The sequence below is a fragment of the Capsicum annuum genome, unplaced genomic scaffold (assembly GCF_002878395.1).
Source record: "Capsicum annuum cultivar UCD-10X-F1 unplaced genomic scaffold, UCD10Xv1.1 ctg4872, whole genome shotgun sequence".
Lineage (NCBI taxonomy): Eukaryota > Viridiplantae > Streptophyta > Magnoliopsida > Solanales > Solanaceae > Capsicum > Capsicum annuum.
This window is the reverse complement of record NW_025856447.1, coordinates 31,688-55,142: the sequence shown is the minus strand read 5'-3', so window position 1 is coordinate 55,142 and position 23,455 is coordinate 31,688. Positions and strand designations below refer to the sequence as shown.

General features: G+C 35.7%; 1 protein-coding gene across 1 annotated transcript in view; it reads left to right on the top strand.

Moving 5' to 3' along the window:
* Positions 1-1,669: 1,669 nt before the first annotated feature.
* LOC124892593 (LRR receptor-like serine/threonine-protein kinase FLS2) overlaps positions 1,670-23,455 on the top strand; it is a 35,462-nt gene continuing 13,676 nt past the window's right edge. The window contains exons 1-2 of the mRNA XM_047403835.1: positions 1,670-2,405; positions 3,499-3,987. Coding sequence (XP_047259791.1) covers positions 1,670-2,405; positions 3,499-3,987 — 1,225 coding nt within the window. The remainder of the gene's footprint in view (positions 2,406-3,498; positions 3,988-23,455) is intronic.

The following is a 23,455-nucleotide window of genomic DNA, read 5'->3' as shown; positions in this document are numbered from 1 at the left end:
TGCTTGGTTGAGATAAAATACATGAAATAACTCATCCATAGATTAGTTATCTCCAAGATTGTAATGTTATTTTTATCCTTCCTTGAATGTGAGATAACTAATCCCAAAATAACTGATTCAGAAATGTTATTTCTGATATATTCCAACTCAAATAAACATATCAAATTCAATAATACAAGAAAATATAGTAGTGAAAGTGCTCTTGATTTATGTGATATTTAGAGCATAGAATATTTCAATAGCTTTGAAAAACATTTTCATTATTTTAATAGAAAAGGTATTTATCAGATACATTAACGGTTTATCATCAATTTCAGTGCTTCTATCCAAATACATTATTATATACTTATAAATTCAGTTTCAACACCAAAAATTTCTTTCAGGAACCCAAATTACAGACAATTCCGCTTTAGCACTCTTTATAAATGTCCTAAAGCCTATAGCAATATTGGATCCAATGTCAATAAATTGATGTTAGTAAAAGCTTTAGCACTCTTTGTTAAAGTGCATATTTATTGTCGCTATGTCAATTAACTGATGTCCATAAATGTTTTTTAACACTCTTTGTTAAAGTACATATTTATTGTTGCTAATAACTCTTATCGTTGTAGTGTCTCTGAGGTATAAGTGAATGATAAAGGGACATTTTTTGATGAACAAAATAATGAATAAAGTGTTTTCTGAATGAATTATTCATTTAATCATTATAGATAGTAATTCATTGAACAAACCTTGACTATCTGGGAAGGCTCTCATTGCCCGGGATAAATCCACTAGTGCTAGGTTGACCTAAACACAATAGTATTGGTTAGTAAATGTGGCACTACTTTTTGTTAGAGTTTGTGATCCAAATTTTATCGATCTGGCCCTGAAAAGTTTGTAGTGCGACCGATGTTTCTGATTTTTTTGGGGGTCTGTGGTGGAAGTGTAGGGGTCTGAAAAGTTCGCGGTGCGTTTAGTGGTTTTTTTTTTGGTTTTTGGACATACTTTCATTGAGACTTACGTATCCTCCTTGTACTCCTTTCGCTGAGCACAACAGAATGAAGAGGAAATTGTATCATTTCAAATCCTGAAATTTCTCCTCCTCTGCCCGTGGTTTTGTCGTCAAAGATTTTCATGTAAATTTGTGTGTTCATGGTGTTTTTCTTTTGCTTATCTAACACTCTTCACCACACAATTCTACAGAATATGAAAGCAAGACTATGTACAAAGAATTAAGCACACAAACATTAAAGAAAGACTTGGTTGACTGGCAAGTCTTTGGCAGAATGGAGGACTTTTTGCCATCATATTTCTAATTCTCTTTACGATGTGAATGACTTGGTTGATTTGGGGGTATTAGTATTGATGTAATAAAAGGGAGGACCTCATTGCTATTTAAAGTCTCAAAACCACATGTTATAGAGCATACCTACTAATTTTTGCAATTATGGAGAAAGCCTTCACAATTTTTCTTTCAACACTCTTCTTGCTTATGGCTAGTTCAGCCATGACCCAAACCAACATTACCATAGATCAATTGGCTCTTTTTTCTCTGAAATTCCAAATCGTTTCAGATCCCTTTCATTTCTTGGATGAAAGTTGGTCTCCCGCTACATCCGTTTGCCATTGGGTTGGAGTTACTTGTGGGTCTTGCCACCAAAGAGTAAAATTCTTGAATCTTTCTAACATGACTCTTACTGGAAGGATTCCCCGGGAATTTGGAAACCTCTCATTTCTTGTTTCTCTCAACTTGAGAAGCAACAATTTCCAGGGAAATCTGCCCCAAGAAATTGCACGCTTGCACAGGCTTAAGTTTCTTGATTTAAGTGTCAACAACTTCAGAGGGAAGGTTCCTTCTTGGTTTAGATTCTTACACCAACTTCAAGTTCTAAATCTTAGTAATAATAGCTTCACTGGTTCTATCCCGTCTTCATTCTCTAATATGTCCACACTTGAGACTTTGAATATGAACTTCAATTCCATAGATGGCCAAATTCCGAAAGTGATTGGAAATCTTGTAAAGCTTAGAATATTAAAATTCGGAGGCAACAAGCTCATAGGCTTTATTCCTCTGTCACACTCGAATGCCTCAAGGTTGGAGACTTTGGAGATATCTTATAATTTACTTCAAGGAAACATTCCAGAAGGGATCGAAAATCTTCACAACATGAACTGGTTGTCCATACAAGCTAATAAACTTACGGGTTCTATACCATTTACAATATTCAATATTTCTAGGATCAACGTCATTGCATTTACTGGCAATAGCTTATCAGGATATCTTCCCAATGGTTTATGCAATGGTCTCCCAATACTCAAAGGGCTTTATCTATCTTATAACAAGCTTCATGGTCATATTCCTGCAAGCTTATCAAATTGTTCACAACTTCAAGTATTGTCTTTAATGGAAAATGATTTAAAAGGTATGTTTTTATCTTATGAATGCTTGTATTTAATTGCTTCATGTTGTTGAGGACTACTGCTCCATTCATTCATTTTTTTTTGTTTTATTAATCCACTGCAGGAAGTTGTTGCTTAGTTAGTTAAATTAGCTGGCTGATTGATAGTTAGTTGGTAGTTAGAGTGTAGTGAGCTGGAACACAAGAATGTTCTAGAACAAGTTTGTTATTCCTACAATTCCTCTTTGTAAAGAGTAGAAGCAGATATAAAATTCTCTCTCATTCTTCCTATTCTTTTTTAAGCTCCACTAATGGAGTCCTAGCTAATTGAGATAGTTTTTCACACTACAGAATTTTATCTTATTACACAGTAATTAGAATAATTGAGGTATCTATGTTTGGTGGTATTAGGCATGGAGAGAAGCTAGATTAATGGCTCTGCTCAAATATATTTATGTTCTATACGTATTTTTTCTTCTTTTTTCTTTTAATACTTTCGTATGACCAATAATATAAAAGTTAAAATCTTAGTGGATTCTACCATGGGAGATTGACAACTTAAACAAGATGCAATTATTATATTTTATCAAAAATAGATGGAACCAACTATTTAAACTCACTAGTAATCCACTATATGTGTTTCCAGGTGAAATACCCAAAGAGATAATCAATCTCATTGAGTTGGAGGAACTTGATCTTTCTCTTAATAGTTTTAGTGGTCCACTTGATGTGGAGATCTTCAACATATCCGGGCTGAGAGTGATTTATCTTTCAAACAATAATCTATCAGGAAGCCTCCCACCAAACATGGGTTCTATCTTACCCAACATTGAAAGAGTTTATCTGGCCAATTTAACCAATCTTGTTGGGACTATTCCTCATTCTATCTCCAATTGTTCAAAACTTATAATTCTTGAGCTTTCCAACAACAAACTCACTGGCTTGATTCCCAACTCCCTTGGATATTTGACTCATCTACAAATCCTAAACTTGGGGGCAAACAATTTAACCAACGACTCATTGTTAAGCTTTCTGACTTCCTTAACCAATTGCAGAAATTTAACATATCTTGATATATCTTTCAACACTCTATATGACATGCTTCCGGCCTCCACAGGGAACCTTCCCACATCTCTTAGAACATTTTTCGCCATCAGTTGTAAAATCCAAGGGCGGATTCCAGATGATGTTGGGAACTTAAGCAGCTTATTAGACCTTAGACTTTCTGGAAACAACTTGGCTGGATCGATTCCCACAACAATTGGCAACTTGAGAAAGCTTCAGCACTTCGACTTGACTAATAACAAATTAACAGGATTTATTGGAGATCATATATGTAAACTGCAGCATTTGGGTGATATTTTCTTGGGTCAAAATCAACTTTCAGGATCTCTTCCTAATTGTTTAGGGAATATTACTTCCCTTAGGGATATACATCTCGGTTCCAACAAATTGAGTTCCAATATGCCACCAAGCTTAGGGAACCTTCAAGATCTATTGGTTCTTGACTTATCGTCAAACAAGATGGTAGGGTTTTTACCTCCAGAAATTGGAAATCTAATGGCTGTCACACTGATAGATCTGTCAATGAATCTATTCTCAAATGGTACGTGGGATTTTCCTAAAACTACTTGGGCATAAGAAAATTGTTCAATAACTTTTAACATTGTGAAAGTAGGAATTCTTGAAGGGGTTTTGGAATTTACATTGAAATTTTGCATTATGAATTCTTTAATGATATTAGTGTTTTGGTCTTGAGGCCCTTTCCCCAAATTGATTTGAAATCTTATATATATATATATATATATATATATATATATATATATATATTGTGGTAAAAGTTGATAATTGAATTGAGGGATTGACTATTTACGCTCCCTCTCATGTTGCAATACCTCTTGATTTTAGATTGTTATTTAGAAGCATGGTATCAGTGTTCTTGACTATTGTTGAATGATTTAAGATTTAATTGAAATTAATAAGAGGGGAGTTTTTCATGTTGATAAATGCTGAATATATATAATGAAAGAATTGCATGGTTTGCCAAAATACAGGACCACCCCCTATTTGTTGAAATGATTGAAAAGAATGATCATTACTTAATTTGATAAATGAAATGAAGAACGAGTCTTCTTGAGTTGTTTGAAGTATGGTGGTATAAACTTTATGTTTGAAAAAGAAAATGGTGATATGATTTTTATGGCTCAGAAACATGACTTGCAACTCTTGGTATAACGATACCAATTCAGATAATGCCATAGTAACACAGAAAAGAACAAAATATGGATTTTCCTTCAGATTTTCAGATTTTGAACTTAGAATGATTCATGTTTAGAAAAGGCTAAAAATGGGCATAAAGAGATGTTAGGTGGTTACCCGAAGAAGGCACGAGTCCATAAAACTCGTTGTTGGAGAACATGTTTTGCCGATAAGGTTATATTATGTCCCCTAGAGGGATTATACGTTGGCCAAGTGCCCTGTGGTGTATCAGAATCAAAAACTCCAACTCTTGCAGCAAACTTGGATTGTGGGCTTGGCCGCCGAGTTAAGGGCGGACTCCATATAGCCCATGGGGTTGTAGAATTATAGTGCGGACCCCCTAATTCAGAAGTAATACAAAGATCAGAAGTGCATTGACAAGAATGTTTTATGAATATCAAAGAATTTCCCATGTGTTTTAAACTATATCATGCATGATATTTTCATGACTTTCTCTCGTCTATTATATATATATATATATAAATTCATTATTTTGGATTGCTCTGTGTACAAGTACTTTTGTATTGACACCCTATATTTTAGGGTTTGAAACTCAGTCCAGGGGTCCCGTCAAAACGTAGAAGTGTCAGACAACAGTGTACAGTTGGTGAGCCTTCTTTCTTTTCGAAGGCCTATTCTAGAGCATTGTTATTAGATTTTATTTTGGGTTCGACTGGGGGCCTTGTCCCAGTTTTATTTTAGACTTTTGATGGACCTTGTAATGTTAGATATTTTGCAGATGGGTGTCATATGTCTAGTTTATTATGAACTTCTTTTCAAATTGTTCAAGTTTATGAGTTTGACCATGGTACCGTCTTGTAATGTTTTCCACAAATTTTCTATCATAACCCAAACAGGGGCCCTGGCCGTGATGAGCATACCAAACCATGAAGGCCCGGATGCCCTTTTCTATTTGGTAATCGTGCATAATATTCATAAATTATAATAGAAGATGCGGAATTGTAAATCATTATGGAAATATGTTCATACTCTGAATCCAATTTAATAACCAAGAAGGAAATCCCAATTCAACTAAACAACATCTGAAATAGCCTTTAAAATCTCTACTACGTGATCAAATGACAACTGTCTGAAAACTGGAACAAGGCCCCAGTAGACCCAAAACAAAAAGAATAACATAGTCTGAAATAAACAGGCCTTCTGGAACAAAAGAAGGCTCACCACTGTACGAATCACTTCTATCTGAATACTTCTACCTTAGTTTATGATTCTTGAAAGATGGAACCGAGATCTTGATAGATGAAACCCGGATCTTGATTTGTTTCTTGGAGATCTTGAACTTCAGGCTTGATTTTATTTAATTTATTGATCATAGAGAAAACCCTAATTTGATCTTATTTTGAGAGTGAAGAGGAAGTTTTTGATGTTGTAAAATTGATAATAATTGATTAATATCACTTAAGGGGTGATTTAATTCATGTGAAAGGTTTTGGAGTGTGGGAAAGACCAAAATACCCCTACGAAATCACTTCCCAATTGCTGAAATTCTCAGCTGACGACCAAGGCTGACAAGCCGTCAGATCTGTGACAAGACGTCAGCTTTTGTCGTCACCTGAGAGCTGAAATTGATGGGTTTCTGCCTAAGGCTAATGACATACTCAAGTCTTCAGATTTGTGACAAGCCGTGAGAATTGTCGTCACTCAGTTGACAGACTGATAAGCTGGAGTAAAATGTGCATAACTTTTTGCTCTGATATCGGATTTTGGCAAAATTGTTGGCGTTAGAAAGAGGAGTCAAAGAACTTTTTTTTGATAGATAGTAGGCCACCCTGTTCATCATATACAAGTGTTATGGTTGATTAAATTTGATCCAAGTTTTGACGCTCACTAAAACTTGAACGATAGGAAAGCTTTCAACTAGTCCTTGAGTTAACGGACCTCTATGAGCCCAAATCATGCTAAAATAGGTTCCCACACTACATAATTGATTAACTATGGAATCACAACAATGAGATCACTCTATAGCATGAAATATAAACATATAGCTCATAAACTAGGATAGAATTACTAGGCCTTAGGAAATACAACTTCTTACTTTTAAGCTTAGCACACTTCTCGAATATCTCTTAACAATACTATTCTCTTTAAATACCATATACATTCGATTCAACTTATGACTCTCATATAGGCATTTATAAATCTTTATATTAATGTCTATAGTAGCTTAAATCCTCACACCGTGATCAAGCCTAACTCCAATTCACAAACTACAACATGACACACTACGATACTAGTTCAAACCATATGATTCAACCTTCTATATCCTTTTAAAGTTCACCCTACGCATATCGTGCCTTACCACTTCAATGACTAACTCTGATCTCTTACTATGGATTCACTAGTGCATATTGCGTTCCTCCACTTAAATACCAATAGGTCATTCAAGCCTATCTTTATAACCACATATGAACTTCAAGATAAACACCCATAAAGACATACTTAACATATGTTCTAAACCACTATCAATATAATTCCCATGCGCTACCCCAAGAACATACACACAGCATTTTCCATTAACCATCACATGTATTTAAGACTTGGCCCCAGATCTTACTTCACACTTATGACCTTATCTAAAACAAGCATACAATGATCTTCCATAAACAAGAAAACATTCACTCATCACCACTATCATTACATAAGGACGGGTCTCTAATAGGTTAGAACATAAGACTTTAAAGTACGAAAGGATACTATACGAAACTCGACACTTAGCTAAGGCCTGAGGAACAGCGAACCAACATCAGGGATTCATTAGAGTGATCTGAATTGAGGGCATACATAGATATAAGATGAATCTCTCCAATCATTTGGTGTGTAGCATGAGGTATGAGAACTGAGCACATTATAAATGGTGAGTATATGAGTCATGAGATGCATGACCTAAATTTGGAGTTCATAACTTATGAAATGTGATTCCGACAACTAAATGAGATGGAATTCCTCATTTAGGAATTGGAAGAGCACATGATTTTCTATCATATGCATGAACATGAACCATGATCATGGAACTGAAATGTAAGGCATGAGTAGGTATAGGGATAACTGAAAAAAATATGATAGAAAACATCAAGAAACACTAGTACACTAGAACTTTATAACAATAATAATCGATCATAATCATATGTCCTATCCTATTCACAATCCATTAACACATCATCTTTCTACACACTCTTATTATTTACCCTTTTTATGCAGCTAAACTTAGTCCATAACTATAAGTTTCAACAAAACTCCTTCGGCTATACATATATTCAATAAATCTTCCGTACCACTTTCCTTGCTATTACTCCTCTAAACCTTAGTTCCAACCAACACAAGAGAAACAAATTGAACAACAAGTTGCTAGTTAATCAAAATAGGCCTCACATAGCTTCACTAGACTTTGATTTTTGTGTTTTAAACAAGAAAATGGCATCAATAACAAGACAACTATGCTAGTGAATCGAAAGATCCCCACACGGATTAACTAGACTTTTTGTTTCAACTACACAATGATATCAAGATTACAAGAGATAAAAACTTGACACACAATATTTAATGACCCACGAATACATATCTTACTCTTGTCTTAACTGAATACCTCATAAGAACAAGGTCACAATTTTAAACTTGAGAGACTTATAACACATTAGGGAGCTCCTCTCAAGCCCTTTGTATGACTTCTAAAATTTCTGTTAGAAAATTTGAGAGAATTATCTGAGAACACCATAGTAAGGAAAAGAATAAGGATAACTTTTCTTTTGTATGGGCGATAGCATAGCACGAATTAGAGTATGAAGGAGGAACATCCTGACTCCATAGAATGAACTAGAACACGAAGAAAGAGAGACATTCCTAAATGCCTAGTAGTCTGCTTTCTATAAGTGTGGCACACTACACATCTATAAACAAGACTCCACCCGACACGATTTCACAGGCTCCCTGAGACCATGAACCGTGCTCTGATACCAAGTTTGTCACGACCCAAATGGGGCCCCTGGCCGTGACGAGCATCCCAAACCATGAAGGCTCGGAAGCCCTTCTCTATCTGGTAATCGTGCACAATATTCATAAATTATAATAGAAGTTCGGAATTGTAAATCATTACGGAAAAATGTTCATACTCTGAATTCAATTTAATAATGATGAAGGAAATCCCAAATAAACTAAACAACATCTGAAATAGTCTATGAAATCTCTACTACGTGATCAAATGACAACTATCTGAAAACTTGGACAAGGACCCAGTAGAACAAAAACAAAAATAATAACATAGTCTGAAATAAACAGGCCTTCTGGAACAAAGAAGGCTCACCTGTATGAATCACTTCTATCTGAATACTTTACTACTTAGTCAGACCCCTAGATTAATCCTTAGAACCTGGGAAGGTAGGGGATCAATACAATTTTAATGGTACGCAGAGCAAATAAAAAATAAAGGATTTATATAAATAAAATAGTTGTGAGATAGTCATAAAATATCATGAAAGATATAAATTCAAACACATGGGCATTTTTGAAAACATAAAATCTTTCTATTAATTCAATTCTATTCTTCGTATTACTTCAGAGTTAGGTTGCACTCCCCTACAAGTCTAATATTCCACGGGCTACATGGAATCCGCCATTGACTTGGTGGGGAAACCCCCAACCCAAGTTTACCACAAGGGTTGAAGTGTCTGAGTGTGATACGCCACAGGGCACTAGGCCAGCATAGAATAATATACCCGTATCGACAAAACACGATTTCGGGCAATGAGTTTTCTGAACTCATGACCTGTTCAGGGAACCATATAAGCTCTCTTTAAGCCCAATTTTAGCCTGTTCTAAAACATGCATTATTCTAGTTTCAACATCTAAAAATATGATTTCAAACATATGTTCGATTTTTTTCTAAATTACTATGGCTTTAACTGAGTTGGTGTCGTCCCACCAAGACTTGAAAGTCCTATTTCTGAGCCATATTGTATCATGCATGATTCTTTCATTAAAACTCAATTAAGACCATCCAAACATTCAAATAGTATAAGAGGTTTTATGTTCCGAAACATAAGTCAAACCTATGCAATAATTCTTCAAACATATGCTGGTCATGTGCTTTTGACAAAACCATGCACTCTTTCATAATATGTATATTCAACATTTACCAACATGCACAGTCCTCTCTTTTGATTCAAAAATCATATTCAAGTCATAGTATAAATCAACACATTTCGTATCATGCTTTTCAAGATGTATTTCAAAACAATCATATCATATGAAAAATGAGATAAATCATATCAACAATGGGATTTCATGTGAGTCATGATCGCAATTCAACTATCAACTCAAAACACATACATACATATATGTAAGATTTCAAATCACTTCGGGGAAAGGCCTAAAGACCCAACACTATTAATTAAAGCTTCTAAAGCATGCTAGTAATGGTAAAATTCAAACCCTTTTCGTAAAATCATGATTTCTAAATCTTTAGCATGAATTAAAGAAGTTTTTTTTTCCTATGAATTTTTAGGAAAACCCCACGTACCATAATTTATGATTCTTGAAAGATGGAACCTAGATCTTGATAAATAAAACCCGAATCTTGATATATTTCTTGGAGATCTTGAACTTAAGGCTTGATTTTCTTTAATTTCTTGTTCTTGGAGAAAACCCTAATTCGATCTTATTTTCAGGGTGAAGAGGAAGTTTTTGATGTTGTAAAACTAATAATGATTGATTAATAACAGTTAAGGGGTGATTTAATTCATGTGAAAGGTTTTGGAGTGAGGGAAAGACCAAAATACCCCTATGAAATCACTTCCTAGTTTCTGAAATTCTTAGTTGACGACCAATGCTGACAAGCCGTCAGATCTGTGACAAGCCATCAGCTTTTGTCTTCACCTGAGAGTTGAAATTGATGGGTTTCCGCCTAAGGCTGATGACATATTCTGACAAGTCGTCAGATTTGTGACAAGCCATGAGAATTGTCGTCACTCAGTTGCCAGGCTGATATGCTGGAGTAAAATGGGCATAACTTTTTGCTTTGATATCGAATTTTGGCAAAATTGTTGTCATTGAAAAGAGGACTAAAAGAACTTTTATTTGATATATAGTAGGCTACCCATTTTGTCATATACAAGTGTTATGGTCGATTGAAGTTGATACAAGTTTTTATGCTCACAAAAACTTGAACAATAGGAAAGCTTTCAACTAGTCCTTGAGTTAAGGGACCTCTATAATCTCGACTCATGATAAAATAGGTTCCCACACTACAGAATTGATTAACATGACAAATTTGCATAGTATTTATGGCTTTTGGAACATCTACGCATAGGAAAGATGGTTTTTGTTCTTACCCGAAATGCGGGGTGTTACATTATCTCCCCCTTGGGATCATTCGTCCCCGAATGATGTGTAGGAATGATGAAGCTTAAAAGTATGTAATAACGCGGACATGATGTGCCTTCTAAGAAAGGACATAACTGATATGAAACATTTAATCTTCTATCATGAAACTAAATTCTAAGCTGACTTCACTTTTCTTTCTTCAAGAAGCTGATTCGTGCTGAATGTTTACGACTCCCTTGAAAAGTTCATGATCCAATCATACATATTAAATTTGGAAGTGATAACTTATGCAAGTACGAATCATAAGATAGCAAAACTTAGATCGTAATAGGGTATTACATTGTCTGAGCTAAAATATTTGGAAAAACTTGAGATTATGTGCTGAACTCTTATCAACTGAGTTATGACCTAAAAGCTGAATCTAAAACATAATGCTTGGATTGAACTTAATTCTCAATTTACATGGATGGAATAGATTATCTCTTGTGATGGTCATACGTATGAGACTTCGGATAGTAGGACCGGGTCAAAATGTGGAAAACCACAACAACTTGTCTACGTGACTGTCAAACTTAATTTCTGGCTATTTAGACTGAAGTATACCGGAAACTTATATGTAACTGGAGTATCTCTTCAACAACCTCTCTAAAGAAGTTCTAGTACCATTAGGGAGGAAAGAATCTTGAGCATAAGTTACACAATGCATTCAACTACGGAATCACAACGATGACATCACTCTATAGCATGGAATATAAACATATAGCTTATAAACTAGGATAGAATTACCAGGCCTTAGGAAATATGACTTCTTACTTTCAAGCTTAGCATACCTCTCAAATATCCCTTAACTATACTATTCTCCTTAAATACCATATACATTCGGTTCAACTTATAACCCTCATATGGGCATTTATAAATCTTTCTACTAATGTCTATATTAGCTTAAATCATCTCACCGTGATCAAGCCTAACTCCAATTCACAAACTACAGCAAGCCACACTACGATACTAGTTCAAACCATATAATTCAACCTTCTATATCCTTTTAAAGTTCATTCTATGTTTCTGGTGCCTTTCCCCTTCAATGACTAACTCTAATCTCTTATTATGGATTCACTAGTGCATATTGCGTTCCTCCACTTAAATCCCAATAGGTCATTCAAGCCTATCTTTATAACCACATATGAAATTCAGGATAAACACCCATAAAGATATACTTCACATATTCTCTAAACCACTATCAATATAACTCCCACGCGCTACCCCAAGAACATACACACACCAATTTTCACTAATCATCACATATATTCAAGACTTGGCCCCAGATCTTACTTCACACTTATGGCTTTATCTAAAACAAGTATACAATGATCTTCCATCAACAAGAAAACATTCACTCATTACCACTATCATTACATAAGGAGGAGTCACTAAAAGGTTAGAACATAAGACTTTGAAGTATGGAAGGATACTATACGAAACTCGACACATAACTGAGGCCTGAGGAACAACGAATCAACATCAGGGATTTATCAGAGTGATCTGAATTGAGGGCATACATGTTTATAAGTAGAATGTTGCCAATCATTTGGTGTGTAGCATGAGTTATGGGAACTGAGCACACTATAAAGAGTGAGTATATGAGTCATGAGCTGTATGACCTCAATTTGGAGTTAATTACTTATTAAATGTGATTCAGACAGCTGAATAAACTGGAATTCCTCATTTAGGAACTAGAAGAGCACATAATTTTCTATCACATGCATGAACATAAACCATTATCATGGAATTGAAATGTAAGGCATGAGTAGGTATTGGGATAAATGAAAAAAAATATGAAATAAAACATCGAGAAACACTAGAGCACTAGAACTTCATAACAATAATAATCGATCATAATCATATGGTCTATCCAATTCACAATCCATTAACACATCCTCCTTCTACACACCATTACTATCTACCCTTTTTATGCAGCTAAACTTACTCCATAACTCTATAAGTTTCAACTAAACTCCTTCTTGCAATCTAAGGGACGCCTAAATTAACAAAACTCATACACCAAGTACCTTCATCAATAACCTATACTCTTCGTGCACGACAAACACCGTCAACAACTTTTTCATACATCAAGCAAACAACAATTCACCTTAATAAATAACTCCTTCTCTACCTTCTACTAAACTAACACACAAGGACGTATTACTTCATTACCAACTCAATCTCATGGAAAAAGATTTGGCTATACAGATATTCAATAAATCGCCCTTGCTACTTTTCTTGCTATTACACCTCTAAACCCCAGTTTTAATGAACACAAGAACAGTAAAATGAACAACAAGTTGCTAGTGAATCAAAATAGGCCTCACACAGCTTCACTAGACTTTGATTTTTGTGTTTTAAACAAGAAAATGGCATGAATAACAAAGAAAGTATGCTAGTGAATCGAAAGAGCCTCACATGGCTTCACTAGACTCTTTGTTTCAACGACATAATGATATCATGATTACAAGAGATAAAAACTTGACACACAATATTTAATGACCCATGAATACACATCTTACTCTTGTCTCAACTGAACGCCTCTTAAGAACGGGGACACAATTTTAAACTTGAGGGACTTATGACACATCAGGGAGATCCTCTCAACCCTTTTGTGTGACTTCTAATATGGGAGAACCATAGCACGAATTAGAGTATGAAGTAGGAACATCCTGACTCCATAGCATAAACTAGAACATAAAGAAAGAGAGACATTCCTAAACTCTTAGTAGCCTCCTGCCTATAATTGTGGCACACTACACATCTATAAATAAAACTCTACCCGAGGCGATTTCGCAGAATCCCTGTGACCATGAAGCGTTCTCTGATACCATGTTTTTCACAATCCAAATCGGGGCCCTGGCCGTCACAATCATCCCAAACCATGAAGGCCCAGATGCCCTTCTCTATCTGGTAATCGTGCACAATATTCATAAATTATAATAGAAGATGCAGAATTATAAATCATTACGAAAACATGGTCATACTCTAAATTCAAATTAATAACAAAAAAGGAAATCCCATATCAACTAAACAACATCTGAAATAGTCTGCAAAATCTCTACTATGTGATCAAATAACAATTGTCTGAAAATTGGGACAAGGCTCCCCAAGACTTGCAAGTCCTATTTCTGAGCCATATTGTACTATGCATGATTCTTTCATTAAACTCAATTCATACCACCAAAACATGCAAATAGTATAAAAGAATTCATGTTCTGAAAGATAAGTCAAAACAATGCAAGAATTCTTCAAACATGTGGTGGTCATGTGCTTTTGACAAAACCATGCACTCTTTCATTATATGTATATTCAAAATTTATCAACATACACAACCCTCTATTTTGATTTAAAAATCATATTCAACTCATAGTATAAATCAAAACATTTCGTATCATGCTTTTTCAGATGCATTTCAAAATAATCCATATCAAATGAAAAATGGGATAAATCATATCAAAAGAAGGATGTCATGTGAGTCATGCTCTAAATTCAAATATTAACTCAAAATACATACATACATATATGTATGATTTCAAATCACTTCGGGGGAAGTCCTAAAGACCAAACAATATTAATTAAAGCTTCTAAAGTATGCTAGTAATGGTAAAATTCAAACCCTTTCCGTAAAATCATGATTTCTAAATATTTAGCATCAATTAAAGAAGGTTTCTTTGCCCATGAAATTATAGAAAAATCCCATGTTCCTTAATTTATGATTCTTGAAAGATAGAACCTAGATCTTGATAGAGGAAACCTGGATCTTGATTTGTTTCTTGGAGATCTTGAACTTAAGGCTTGATTTTCATGAATATCTTGTTCTTGGAGAAAACCTTAATTTGATCTTATTTTGAGAGTGAAGAGGAAGTTTTTGATGTTGTAAAATTAATAATGATTGATTAATAATACTTAAGGGGTGTTTTAATTCATTTGAAATATTTTTGGAGTGATGGAAAGACAAAAATACCCCTACAAAATTGCTTCCCAGTTGCTGAAATTCTCAGCTTACGACCAAGGATGACAAGCCGTCAGATCTGTGACAAGCCATTAGCTTTTGTCATAGAGGTGAAATTGATGGGTTTCTGCTTAAGGTTGACGACATATTCTGATAAGTTGTCAAATTTATGACAAGCCATGAGAATTTTCGTCACTCAGTTGCCAGGCTTATATGCTAGAGTAAAATGGGCATAAAATTTTGCTATGATATTGGATTTTGGAAAAATTGTTGGCGTTGGAAAGAGGACTCAAAGAACTTTCATATGATATATATTAGGCACCCAAGTTCATTATATACAAGGAGTTATGGTCAATTGAATTTGGTCCAAGTTTTGACGCTCACTATAAATTGTATGATAGGATAGCTTTCAACTAGTCCTTGAGTTAAGGGACCTCTATGATCTCGACTCATGCTTAAATAGATACCCACACTACATAATTGATTAACATGTTAAATTTGCATAGGATTTATGGCTTTTGGAACATCTATGTGTAGGAAAGATGAATTTCGTGCTAGCCCAAAATGTGGGGTGTTACATTAGCTTATACTATATGAAAATTGTGCATGATTACCAGATTTATAAGAGAGCCCGAACTTTCATAGTTTGGGATGCTTGTTATGGCTAGGGCCCCAACTCAGGTCGTGTAACACTTGGCATTAGAGCATGGTTCATGGTCCCAGAAAGTTTGCAAAATCATGTCTAGTTGTAATACCCCGATAAATTTTTCATTGAAATTTTGTGCGTAAACGTGTTGGGTTCTATCTTCCAGAATGAACTATAAATTTTCCGTTCGTAATGTCTTAGACTATGACCGAACATTGCATATAGTATCAAATAAGCTTTCAAACGATATGGGGATCATCCAAAACGGACACCCGAGCAACGAGTTATGAACATTCCGATTGAATCGTAAATGGTAGTGAACAGTAAAACGTGCAACAAAAAGTACTGAGGCCTGGCGTATTTTTTCATCAACTTTAAACGATCATAACTCCTTGTACATAATGATCTGGGTTATCTACTATATATCAACGGAAATCTCTGCGAGTCCTCTTTCCGATGAAATTGGTTTCATCCAATTTGTCTATCGGAGCAAAAAGTTATGGTCGATCTACTTCAGCCTATCAAAAGTGAATTTTTGGGTCAATTTTAAACGATCATAACTCCTCGTACATAATGATCTAGCTGAGAGATACTATATATCAATGGAAATATATGAGATTCCTCTTTCTAATGAAATTAGTTTCATCAAATTTGGATACCAGAGTAAAACGTTATGGTTGATCTACTTCATACTATCAAAACAGTCCACCAAAGGACAGATTCGAGAATTATTTAATTTTTAGGGGCATTTTGGTCATTCCTCCTCACCCAAAATCCATCCAAACCCTATATTAAAGCCTATTAAAAGCATCATATGTTATATTTCATCAAATTCCCTTAAAAAGAAAATCCTAAGCTCCTACATCCAACTTCAAGAACCTCGAAAGTTCGCCATTAATTCTGCAAATTTATTTAAGATTCCAACTTCCTAGTTCAAGAACTCCAAGAACCATCATTCAAAGGCACGATTAACATCTCAAAAATGAATATCGATCTAAAGTTCATCATTCAAGGTATGTGGGATTTTTCAACAAGAACTCTCTTTCGTTCTTGTGCCCAAAAGTAATTTTCTTTACAAAGGCATGATTTTTAATTGATTTTTATGAATTTGAAGCATGAACCCATATCTTATGATGATTATTATGAAATCTTAATATTTGTGATTTTGAAAGATGAATTTACATGTGTGGTGATATAAAGCATGAATCTTGAATGATATTTATCATGATTTTGATATTTGGGTCATGAATCCCCATTGAAAATTGTGTTTAATTGACAAAGTGTGTGTTATAAGTACGTTAAGTTGAATATTTGAGATATTTTGAATGATTTGACCTTTTGGTCTTAATGGAGTTATTTTGAACTCGAGTGTGAAAGAAATCCACAACGTGGTTGATTTTGATAGATGGGAAGCATGATGGCTCCCAATGTATATTTATATATTACAAAAATTGTTTTGTTATGGATTGTATTTGAAATGATCTGAGCTAAGTCCGGGAGAAATCTTAGCACCGAGTGGGAGGCATAAAGCGACCTTACTTCCATAGAACTATGTGCCCCCGTGGGAGTGAGCCAGAGGCTGATTTATATAGCGATCACTAGTTTATGTGGATTTGATATCGATAGTCCTACTCCGATGGAAAGGATAGGACGACTCTCCCCAATGTGGGTTGGACGTTGGACTCGATATGTCTCACATGGTTTATGTCGGTTGTGAGATCTCCTAGAGTGTGTTTTTTCTTGTGTCTATGGTGAATGGTGAAGTGATTTGAAAGTGGAATTGTGAAAGTTTTCTTTCGAAAGATTTAAATGATATATATACATTATGAGAATTGATATTCTTGATGAACTGAAAGTGATTGACAAATTATATAATGACTCACATGTGTTATTATACTTATTTCTTCCTCTAATGAATATGATGATTTTCTTCGGGCTATGTGAGTCTTTCATACATCATGCATATTTCTTATAAATATTTATGATGATGATGTTTATACAACTGCATACACCCCAATATACTCGGTTCCTTTCTATGGTACTGACCCACATCTTCGGATGTGGGCTGTATTTTCTTGGAATGTAGGTTCAGGTGCTCAGTTCCATGTTCGACAGTGATTTTTTGAGCACGCTGTTCTACATCCTCTATTGTGGTGAGTCCTCATGTTTCGAGGACGTGATGTCTGATATTGGTTTCACAGAATTGTTTACATTTGATAACTGAGTATGAGTCAGTTAGGGCATGTCTTAATGGCTTGCTAGTTTTATTGATTTTCTTAGAGGCTTGTCAGAATAGTATAGATGTTGGGAGTTGACTAATAAGTCATATTTTGTTATCTTTCTGAAATTCTTTTATTCTTGGATAATGATTACTCTGTTGATATTTGAGGGTTATTTATGGAAACCCCATTGATTTGTGTTGAACTGAATGAAAATGGCTCAAAGGGGTAGCTTGGGGATACTCATAGCCTCAAGCACCATTACTCATAGCCTCAAGCACCGTGTGACGCTCCGGGACCTATTTTCGAGGCGTTAAAAACTTGGTATCAAAGCCTAAGGTTTTAAGGAGTCCTAGGGAGTCTGACAAGTCACGTTAAGTAGAGTCTTGATCATCGGTGTGTAGTGCGCCACGTCTATGAGAAAGAGGCTACAAGACATTTTAGGAAAAAAGTGTGATTCTTTCTTTAAGAAGTCTATCATGCTTAAAATGTCTCTCTCTACTATTGATTTGTGCTCTCTTCTTTCAGAAATATGCCTCCATATCAAGCAAGAAGAAATAATGATGGTCAACAACCTCAACCCGCTGACCCATTGAATGAAAATGTGTCTCATGCTGAATTTCGGGCAGCCTTTCAGGCGCTGACCCAAGATGTTACTACAAATGTTCAGAACATATCTGGATATGTTTGTCATAGTGTTCATCGATGATGTACTGGTGTTCTCCCGTAATAAGCATAAACATTCTGATCATCTCCGAACTGTCTTGCAAACCCTTATAGATCACAAGTTGTTTGCCAAGTTTAGTAAGTGTGAGTTTTGGCTAAGGTCAGTTACCTTTTTGGGTCATATCATTTCTTTTGAGGGTATTAGAGTCGATCCCCAAAAAACCAAAGCTATTAGAAATTGGACTAGACCTATTTCTCTAACTGATATTCAAAGTTTCTTTGGTATAGCTGGCCATTACCGCCGTTTTGTTAAGGGTTTCTCCTCTATAGTGTCTCCTATGAGTCGGTTGACCCAAAAGAAAGTAAAGTTCTTGTGGTCCAAATCTTGTGAGAAGAGTTTTGAGGAGTTGAAGACTCGACTCATTTCAGCCCCTGTTTTGACTTTGCTTGATGGTGTTGATGGTTTTGTGGTGTACTGTGACGCTTCGAGAGTTGGGTTGGGTTATGTATTGATGCAGAAGGGTGAGGTGATAGCTTATGCTTCTAGATAGTTGAAACCCCAATAGAAAACTTACCCTGCCCATGACCTTGAGTTGGCTGCTGTTGTGTTTGCATTGAAAATCTAGAGACACTATTTGTATGGTGTCCATGTTGATGTTTTCACTGATCATAGTCTGTAGTATGTGTTTACCCAGAGAGAATAGAATCTTAGGTAGAGACGATAATTAGAATTGTTAAAAGACTGTGATATGAGTGTGCTGTACCATTCGGGCAAGGCCAATTTTGCGGTGGATGCCCTAAGTAGAGTGTCCATAGGTAGTGTTTCGCATGTGGTAGAAGGTAAGAAAGAGTGATGTATATCATTTGTCTAGATTGGGGGTTAGGTTGTTTGAATCTACTGAAGGTAGTATAGGGGTTTAGAGTAGTTCCGAATCCTCCTTGGTTTCGAAAGTGAAGGAAAGGCAATACTTAGATGCTAGTTTGGTCAGACTGAAGGAGTCAGTCAAGGACCAAAAAGTAGAGGTTTTCTGAGATAGAGGATTATGGCTGAAGCATACGGGGTGCGATATTCTATTCATCCTAGTGCCACCAAGATGTACCGAGACTTGCGGGAAATCTATTGGCGGAGTGGCATGAAGAAAGATATAGTAGTATTTGTAGGTAAGTATGCAACATGCCAACAGGTTAAGGTTGAACACCAAAGACCTGGTGTTATGATGCAAGAGTTTAGTATTCCTATTTGGAAGTGGGAAGAGATAAATATGGACTTCGTGATTGGTTTACCTCCTTCCCGATGCCATCATGATTCCATTTGGGTTATGGTTGATAAATTGACTAAGTCTGCTCATTTCTTGCCTGTTCATACTTCATATACTGCTAAGGATTACACTAGATTGTATATCCGAGAGCTAGTCAGACTGCATGGAGTTCCCTTGTCTATCATTTCGGATAGGGGTACTCAGTTCACTTCACAATTTTGGAAAGCTTTTCAGAAGGGTCTTGGTACCCAAGTGCTTTTGAGTTCTGCTTTTTATCCACAGACCGATGGTCAGGCTGAGCGAACCATCCAGACCTTGGAGGATATGTTGAGAGCTTATGCACTTGAATTTAAGGGAAGTTGGGATGATCACTTACCGTTGATAGAGTTTGCTTACAATAACAGTTTCCACTCTAGTATTGGCATGGCTCTATTTGAAGCCTTATATGGGAGGAAGTATAGTTCACCCATAGATTGGTTTGAGGTAGGTGAAGCGGCTGTGAATGGTCCTGATTGGGTATTTGAGGCTATGGAAAAAGTTAAGTTTATTAGGGAAAGGTTGAAAATTGCACAGAGTCGTCAGAAGTCATATGCGGATTTTAGAAGGAGAGACCTTAAGTTTGAAGTTGGTGACCTAGTGTATCTGAAAATTTCACCCATGAGGGGGGTGAAGAGATTCGGAAAGAAGGGGAAGCTTAGTCCCCATTATGTTGGTCCTAACAAAATTCTTATCCATGTTGGTAATGTAGCTTATGAGGTCGAGTTGCCTTCCGAGTTGTCCTCTGTTCATCCAATATTCCATGTCTCCATGCTTAGAAAGCATATTAGTGATGCTTTGGTAATGGATTCCTCTGTGAGTGCTGACATTCAAGAAAATCTTTCTTTTGGTGAGATTCCTGTTGAGATTCTTGATTTCAGTGTCCGAAGACTAAGCAACAAAGAAGTTTCCTTGGTCAAGGTGTTGTGGTGAAACCAATCTGTTTAGGGTGCAACTTGGGAAGCTGAGGCGGATATGTGATCCAAGTACCCGTACCTATTTTCTGCGAACTCCGATCAAGCTGAAGGTACTGTTCTTTCCTAAATCAGGCACTTTTGATAAAAGATGCAGCAGTTCAGCTGTCATTTATTATGTGTTCAGCTGTAGTTTCTTGAATTTATGCATTCTATGTTGCATTTGGAGTGAGAAACGATGAGGTGGTGAGTCTAACGAATGGTTTCAGCTGTATGCTCTATTCCCTATCTAATCTTAGCATGTATATCTTCATTCGAGGATGAATGTTTCCAAAGGGGGGATGATGTAATACCTCGGGAAATTTTTCATTGAAATTTTATGCGTAAATGTGTTGGGTTCTATCTTCTAGAATGAACTATAAATTTTTCGTGCGGAATGTCTTAGATTATAACCCACCATTGCGTAGAGTATTGAATAATATTTCCAATGATATGTGGATCACCCAAAACGGACACCTGAGCGACGAGTTATGACCATTCTGATCAAACCGTGAATAGTAGAGAACAGTAAAACGTGCAGGAAAAAGTACTGAGGCCAGGCGTATTTTTGCTCCAACTTTAAACGATCATAACTTCTTGTATATAATGATCTGGTTGATATACTATATATTAACGGAAATATCTGCGAGTCCTCTTTCCGATGAAATTGGTTTCATCCAATTTGTCTATCAGAACAAAAAGTTATGGTCGATCTACTTCAGCCTATCAAAAGTGAATTTTTGGGTCAATTTCAAATGATCATAACTCCTTGTACACAATGATCTAGGTGAGATACTATATATCAATGGAAAGATATGAGAGTCCTCTTTCTAATGAAATTGGTTTCATCCAATTTGGATATCGGAGTAAAACGTTATGGTTGATCTAATTCAGACTATCAAAAACGTTCACCAAAGGACAGATTCGAGAATTATTTGATTTGTAGGGGCGTTTTGGTCATCCCCCCTAACCCAAAATCCGTCCAAACCCTATATTAAAGTCTATTAGAAGCATTATATGTTATATTTCATCAAATTCCCTCAAAAAAAAACCCTAAGCTCCTACATCCAACTTCAAGAACCTCCAAAGTTCACCATTAATTCTGCAAATTTATAAAAGATTCCAAGTTCCTAGTTTAAGAACTTCAAGAACCTCCAAAGTTCACCATTAATTCTGCAAATTTATTCAAGATTCCGAGTACCTAGTTCAAGAACTCCAAGAACCATCATTCAAAGGCATGATTAACATCTCAAAAATAAGTATCGATCTAAAGTTCATCATTCAAGGTATGTGGGGTTTTTCAACAAGAACTCTCTTTCGTTCTTGTGCCTAAAAGTAATTTTCTTTAAAAAGACATGATTTTTATGAATTTGAAGCATGAACCCATATCTTATGATGATTACTATCAAATCTTGATGTTTATGATTTTGAAAGATGAATTTACATGTGTGGTGATATAAAGCATGAATCTTGAATGATATTTATCATGATTTTGATATTTGGGTCGTGAATCCCCATTGAAAATTGTGTTTTTTGAGAAAGTGTGTCTTATAAGCACGTTGATGTTGAATGTTTGAGATATTTTGAATGATTTGACCTTTTGGTCTTAATGGAGTTGTTTTGAACTCGAGTGTGAAAGAAATCCACAACGTGATTGATTTTGATAGATGGAAAGTATGATGGCTCCCGATGTATATTTATATATTACTGAAATTGTTTTGTTGTGGATTGTCTTTGAAATGATCTAAGCTAAGTCCGGGCAAAATCTTTAGCACTGAGTGGGAGGTATAAAGTGACCTTACTTCCCTAGAATTACGTGCCCCCATAGGAGTGAGCCTGAGGTTGATTTATATAGTGATCACTAGTTTGTGTTGATTTGATATCGATAGTCCTACTCCGATGGCAAGGATAGGACAGCTCTCCCCAACGTGGGTTGGACATTGGACTCCATGTGGCTCACATAGTTTATGTCGGTTATGGGATCTCCCAGCGTGTGTGTTTCCTTGTGTCTATGATGAACAGTGAAGTGATTTGAAAGTGGAATTGTGAAAGTTATTCTTTCGAAAGATTTAAATGATATTTACATTATGATAATTGATATTCTTGATGAACTGAATGTGATTGACAAATTATATGATGACTCACATGTTTTATTATACTTATTTCATCCTCTCATGATTATGATGATTTTCTTCAGGCTATGTGGGTCTTTCATACATCCTGTATATTTCTTATAAATATTTAGGATGATGAAGTTTATACAACTACATGCACCCCCATATACTCGGTTCCTTTCCATGGTACTGACCCACATCTTCGAATGTGGGCTGCATTTTCTCAGAATGTAGGTTCAGGTGCTCAGTTCTAGGTTCGATAGTGATTTTTTGGGCACACTGTTCTACATCCTTTGTTGTGGTGAGTCCTCATGTTTCGAGGATGTGATGTCTGATATTGGTTTCACAGAATTATTTACATTTGATAACTGAGTATGATTCAGTTGGGGCATGTCTCAATGGCTCGCTGGTTTTATTGATTTTCTTAGAGGCTTGTCAGACTAGTATAGATGTTGGGAGTTGACTAATAAGTCATATTTTGTTATCTTTTTGAAATTCTTTTATTCTTGGTGATGATTACTTTGATGATATTTGAGGGTTATTTATGGAACCCCCGTTGATTTGTGTTGAACTGAATGAAAATGGCTCA